This window comes from Miscanthus floridulus, chromosome 18, assembly GCF_019320115.1.
Source record: "Miscanthus floridulus cultivar M001 chromosome 18, ASM1932011v1, whole genome shotgun sequence".
NCBI classification, from domain to species: Eukaryota; Viridiplantae; Streptophyta; class Magnoliopsida; order Poales; family Poaceae; genus Miscanthus; species Miscanthus floridulus.
In genome coordinates, this window is record NC_089597.1 from 46,609,798 (window position 1) to 46,615,683 (window position 5,886).

The 5,886-nt window shown below is 46.7% G+C and overlaps 1 protein-coding gene across 1 annotated transcript; it reads left to right on the forward strand.

Annotated features, from left to right (window-relative positions):
* The first annotated feature begins 2,358 nt into the window (after positions 1–2,358).
* LOC136522275 (gibberellin-regulated protein 5-like) lies at positions 2,359–3,615 on the forward strand. The gene is made up of 2 exons (XM_066516104.1): positions 2,359–2,698; positions 2,797–3,615. Exons 1-2 carry the CDS (start codon positions 2,630–2,632, stop codon positions 3,064–3,066), a joined length of 339 nt encoding a protein of 112 aa, XP_066372201.1. The 5' UTR covers positions 2,359–2,629; the 3' UTR covers positions 3,067–3,615.
* Positions 3,616–5,886: the final 2,271 nt, after the last annotated feature.

The following is a 5,886-nucleotide window of genomic DNA, read 5'->3' on the forward strand; positions in this document are numbered from 1 at the left end:
AATGGATCTAGATGGAGAAAGGAGAAGCGTAGGAGAGAGAACAAAGTGATGATAGAGGTATTTTAGTCTTTTCTTTTTGTTCTTGGTAGATGTGCCGAGTCCTATAACGTCATTTAATTTGGCACGGAGGGAGTACATTCGTGTTGCGTTGCTGCCTTCTACCGCACGACCATCTTGCCCTAGAATGTCGATTGCCCTATTGGCAATGTTCACACCGACGTGGTCGAGGCCTGTACCATGTGGCGATCTTGTGTCGGCAATCCATGCTGATACATATGTATTCCCTTTGTCCCTGAATAAATTGATTTCTAGAGTTATCTTAAGTCAAACTTTATAAACTTTAACCAAATTACTAAAGAAAACGTTAAATTTATGGTATCAAATTAGTATTATTAGATTTATCATAAAATATATTTTCATAACACGTTTATTTTATGTCATATGTTGTTACTCTTTCTATAGTTAGTCAAACTCAATGAACAGTCATATGCATTAGTCGATGCAGAATCTAGGATATTAATATATTCCTTTTTCAAAAAAAAAACTAGCACGGATTTTTTAGAAATTGTTTTATTTGAGGACAGTGAAAGACCGATTGGACTCCTATCACCTCCTGGTCGATTGTCACCTAAATATGCAATTTTATTACTACGGCTTCTAGATCTGTAATTAATTAATGAAACAATATTATTTTTCAAAAAAAATTCATCACACGTTACACCGAAAGAATACGTTACAGTTACTTTCCATTTGTAATAAAGCTTGATCGGTGAAACAAGCTCCATCATGATGGTACATTGCCACTGCTAGCGGCCCGCAGCCAGGCTACAAGCACCACGGCGTTCCAGGCCTGGTCGCCAGCATGACCATGTGCGAGGCGCAGCGTTGCAGCGGTGCTCACATGCGAATGCCGCTAAAGAGTACTCGTACTCCTAAAGGCAATGGGCCAATGGGCGATGGTATCGCCGGATCGTGGACGACGACGCCGTGCGGTCACGACTCGGCGGCGAGGCGAGGCGACGGCTAAGATGGGGAGGCAGGATCGGCCGTGCCACTTGCCAGAGCAGCAACGTTTTTTTCCTGTGGAGCAAGTGCCTTCCGAAAATCGGCGGGATCTGCTTCGGGCAGTCCGCAGCTGGGGCTCCGTCCGGGCTATCTGCCGCGAAACTGGCTAGCATGGCAGTTTTTGTCAATTCTAGTATTCTTGGGCTGTGTTTAGATTGGCTCAAAGTTCCAAGTTTTTTCTTTTTCTTTCTATCACATCAATTTTTAGACGTATATATGGAGCATTAAATGTAGGTAAAAAAAGTAACTAATTGTATAGTTTAGTTGTAAATCACGAGACGAATCTTTTGAGCCTAGTTAGTCCATGATCGGACAAAGTTTGTCAAATACAAATAAAACGTGCTACAGTGTCCAGATTGTAAAAATTTGCAATCTAAACAAGGCCCTGCTTCTTGGAGCTCTGATCATCTGGTCAAGCAGCAGAAAGTGTTAAAGTACTGAAACAACATCGAGGTGACTAGAGCCATCGCTTCGCTCGCTTACTTTTCAGCGAACGAACAACGTTTTTCTCTCGCAACAAATCAGCATAAGCCAAATTTCAGCGAAATAAAGAGGGCCGACCATTGTTCCCGCAAGTTTGAAGTTGAGCACAATTTCAGAGCTTTGCTCTAAACGGGAGCGACAGCCATGACGATACAGTAGTGTCGTTGTGGCCTAATTTGAATTGCCCCATGTCTCGACGACTTGTTGGGCATGTGCGCTGCTACTTTCTGTTTCACGACAAGCAGTACTACTAGCCTGCGGACTTTTTTCTCCCCTTCTTCTCCCGCCCGAGAACGGGGACCTAGGTACTGCAAGTCTCCTAGGTACTGCAAGTCCCAGCCTGTTGTTTATTGGTTTCAGTCAGTCCAAATCAGTCAGCCAACAATATTTTTCTCTCACAATAAATCAGCACCAGCCAGTTCAAACCAGCCCAAAAACCAACCTGGCCCGGTGTCATCAGGCCATGTGCCCCTGGCAGCCCAGCAATCTAGTGCAGCTACAACGGTGATTAGAATATACGACCGCATCCTGAAAAGAATCTAACCGCATGCTGTGCTACCAGTACAGGCAGCTGTCGCTAATCACAACGCAATCGTAGGACCGGTTTTGGTTTAGCAGGCAGGCAGGTGAGCAAGTAATGGTGGTCGGTCGACACGGGTCCTGGACTGGATGGAGCCCGTGGTGGTGTACTGGTGGTGGTGGCTCACGAGCCCAACCACGCAACCACGCAGGGGCGCCAGAAAAGCGGAGCTGCCAGCGTGACGGGGCATATAGCTCGGCAGCCTTTCCCTCCGCACCCGCTGGCGCCGCACATGCCGGGCCGGGCCTGTCCTGGCCGCGCCGTACGCTTCCATAACTGGCCTCACCTCTCCGCCCTCCTACCGTGGTAGTACTACGGTGCCACCACCACCACCGTCCACTGCCGCTCCATCTTTGCTCTCCTCGCCTCGTCGGCCATATAAACGCAGCGGGGCGGAACCAGACGCCCTCCCTCCCAAACATCTCTCGCTTTCAACAGGTTCTCCTCACCTTTGGACTTTGGTCAGGCTCAGGCACAGGAGGAGGCCAACGAGGACGAGCGATGCCGAGCAAGGTCGTCTCCATCCTGGTGCTCGCATTCCTGCTCCTCGCAGCCGTCGCCTTCCCCGTGGTAAGCGCGCTAGCTGCTCTAGCCTCTCAAGAGTCGGCCACATTCTGCATTCGTGTACGTACAAAGCTTGCCGACTAATCGGGCGATTCGCTCCTCAGTCTGCAGGTCCGCGGCAGCAGGGGAAGAAGGGCCGCGGCGGTGGCGGCGGCGGCGGCGCCAGTGGTGGCGGCAACCTGAAGCCCTGGGAGTGCTCGCCCAAGTGCGCGTCGCGGTGCTCGCAGACGCAGTACGCCAAGGCCTGCCTCACCTTCTGCAACAAGTGCTGCGCCAAGTGCCTCTGCGTGCCGCCGGGCTTCTACGGCAACAAGGGCGCCTGCCCCTGCTACAACAACTGGAAGACCAAGGAAGGAGGGCCCAAGTGCCCCTAGATGTAGATCCACACCAGTCCCGGCCGCCATTGTTGCCCTGCTCTGCTGTGCTCCGAATCTGGAATGCATTGTTCTTCTACCCACTAGGCTAGGTATTTTATTTTATTAGTAGTGCCCCGTTGCTGAATCTGGAATGCTACCAGCCAGATCTGCGTGCTCCATAGTGAGCTACTCCTGCTCAGACTGTCTCCATCGAGAACACTCGAACCATCGTTGCTGGATCGTGAATGGACCGTGAAGAAGTACTGTGAAGAAGTACCGCCGGGTGGGTGGATTGTGTTAAAAAAATACCGTTTCGTCTGGAAATTTACTATATCGTTTACAACGAGCTAGAAAATAGAAAAATACTGTTGCAGCTAGAAATTAACTATTGTTTACAACAAGCCACGACTAAATAAACAGACTGCTAGATAGCAACAGATCCAAACTCAGCCTATCGGAAGATCTATTTTTTAATTGTGTGAGAGATACCATCGAAATATGGATATCATCTTTCCTAAAAATTTATCTTTTACGGCTATCTAAAGAATAAACGGGTCTTATATTTTAAGTATTGTTGTGGTCGAAGATAGCCCTAGAGTGAGGATTCCTAGGTAGGGTGGCATGCCATGCCATGTCAATCATGAATCCCTTTTGAAAAACGTCATTGTAGCATTTTCGTTGTTATTTGGTAATTGATGTCCAATCATAGTTTAATTAGGCTTAAAAGATTTGTCTCGTGGATTTCGTCTAAACTGTGTAATTAGTTTTATTTTTTATTTATATTTAATGCTTCATGTATGTGTCCAAAGATTCGATGTGACGAGAAATCTTGAAAATTTTGGCATTCTGGGAGAGAACTAAACAGGTGCAACTAAAATTACCAACCGATTAACTGGCCTAATGACGGAGATCCCACGCGATTAGTGGGGCCTGTCACTCAGACCCGATAGCCTTGCTACTGCGGGCATTCTTGTATGCTGTACCAGTCCTGATGCACCAGCGTTATTTTGTTCCAACTTCCAATGGTCGTGTTTTTGTTCTGAGTTTTTGAGTGTGCTGGCGCGGCAAATGCGCATTTTCAAGAGAAGATATGGTCTTGGTCTTGGCCTCTTGGGGGCAGAGGGTGTGAGTCAGATCTGGAAGGTTTCGGAGCGCGAACAGGGCATTGGGCGCAGAGACGCAGGCAAACAAGGCCTTGTTTAGATCCCATCAAACTTCCAAGTTTTTTCATTCTCTTCGTCACATCAATTTTTAGCCGCTTGCATAGAGTATTAAATGTAGGTAAAAAAAAACTAATTACACAGTTTAGTTGGAAATCACAAGATGAATCTTTTGAGCCTAGTTGGTCCACGATTGGACAATATTTACCAAATAAAACGAAAGTGATACTATTTATCAGGTTGAAAAAAGTTGCAATCTAAACGAGGCCCAAAGCCAAAAGCAGATCAGATAAGGCCCATCATCACGTGCCCACCAGCAGCCCATGATAAAAGAATATAGTTGATCCTGAAAGGATGGCCGGGGCGGAGTTGGGTCACTTTGCCGGGGTCCGCCGACCCTGACGAAGGATTATCAAAATCGAAGGAAAATTACTGTTTTGTTTTTTTTAGATAGAACATCAGTCCAAAACTATGATAGAGAGATGGCCGCAGCTATAAACTCAACCCACAGAAGCTCTAGAAACATTACGAACAGAGTTTGACATTATTGACCAAACCTAAAAAACAGCTATTCACGGAAGGCAAAAAATTGCATAGCTACGGCCAAGACCCCGTCTGGTTGAGGCCCTCTTTGACTGCGCTCCGGCGGCTCCGGCTCGCACCCCTGTTCACCTGTCGGCCGCTCACAGGCCGACAAGGAGCTACTGTTCACCGGAGCTGTTTTTCTCTCTCCTCCTTTCCTCTCTCACAGACACTGCCGGAGCCGGAGAAGCTCGTTTTTCGGGCTCCGTGGCTCCGGCTTCCCAGACACCTATCGGCCCATGGGCGGGCGACAGGTGCGGGAGCCGGAGCCGGAGCCCTGCCAAAGAGGCCCTAAGCTCCCATCTCGGCTCCAGCTTGTACGGCGCATTCACTGTTCATGCACAAGAACTTTTTTATCTCCTCTTACAGAGCTAGCGGGAACAGGTGAAGCCCTGACTCTGTGAGAGGAGAGAGAAAAGAGAAAAATAGCAACTGTGAACAGTATCATCAACAGTGATGTGTCATAGAAGATGGAGCTGTTAGGAGCTCTACAAAATGAGGTCCAAGTTTCGGTAAGCCAGAATCTAGAACTCCAGTTGATCCTCAAGTCCCTGCAATGGTGCCCAGAGCCTTAGCCAGTACCTTGAATAAAACCTGCATGAAAGTTTTGTATTGTCCTAGTTTGTAATGTTAAAGACCCTGCTGATTATTTTGGCTAGCTTCCCCTCTGCTGTAAACAAAACACCTACTCTCTCTGTCCTGTCTATCGTTTTTGGTTTTCGTGCCGTAAATTTGACTCGATTTGTAGAAAAATACGTGTAACATTTATATCTCTAAATAAATTTATTAAAAAACTAGATTTAAATATCTTTCCAATAATATCAATTATGTATCATAAATATTAATATTTTTTAATATATATTTTGTGAAAGTTATTTCTCAGAAAATGTAAACGACAGATACTTTGGAAGGAGTACACAACGATATTTCATATGACGGCACAAGATCATTACAATCATCCGTTTTTATTTAGCAACTAAATAATAGTTTTATCATGTCACTGGCTCACTGTTACTACGCCTCCAATATACGCCCTCGGGACAACCAATCACACCTCATGTTGCCTGAGACCGACGAGCGGAACCATAGAAGATGC

Coding starts and splice junctions, on each gene's coding strand:
- LOC136522275 (XM_066516104.1), top strand. CDS start 2,630: ATGCCGAGCAAGGTCGTCTCCATCCTGGTGCTCGCATTCCTGCTCCTC. Junction 2,699..2,796: donor CAGCCGTCGCCTTCCCCGTG/GTAAGCGCGCTA, acceptor TTCGCTCCTCAG/TCTGCAGGTCCGCGGCAGCA.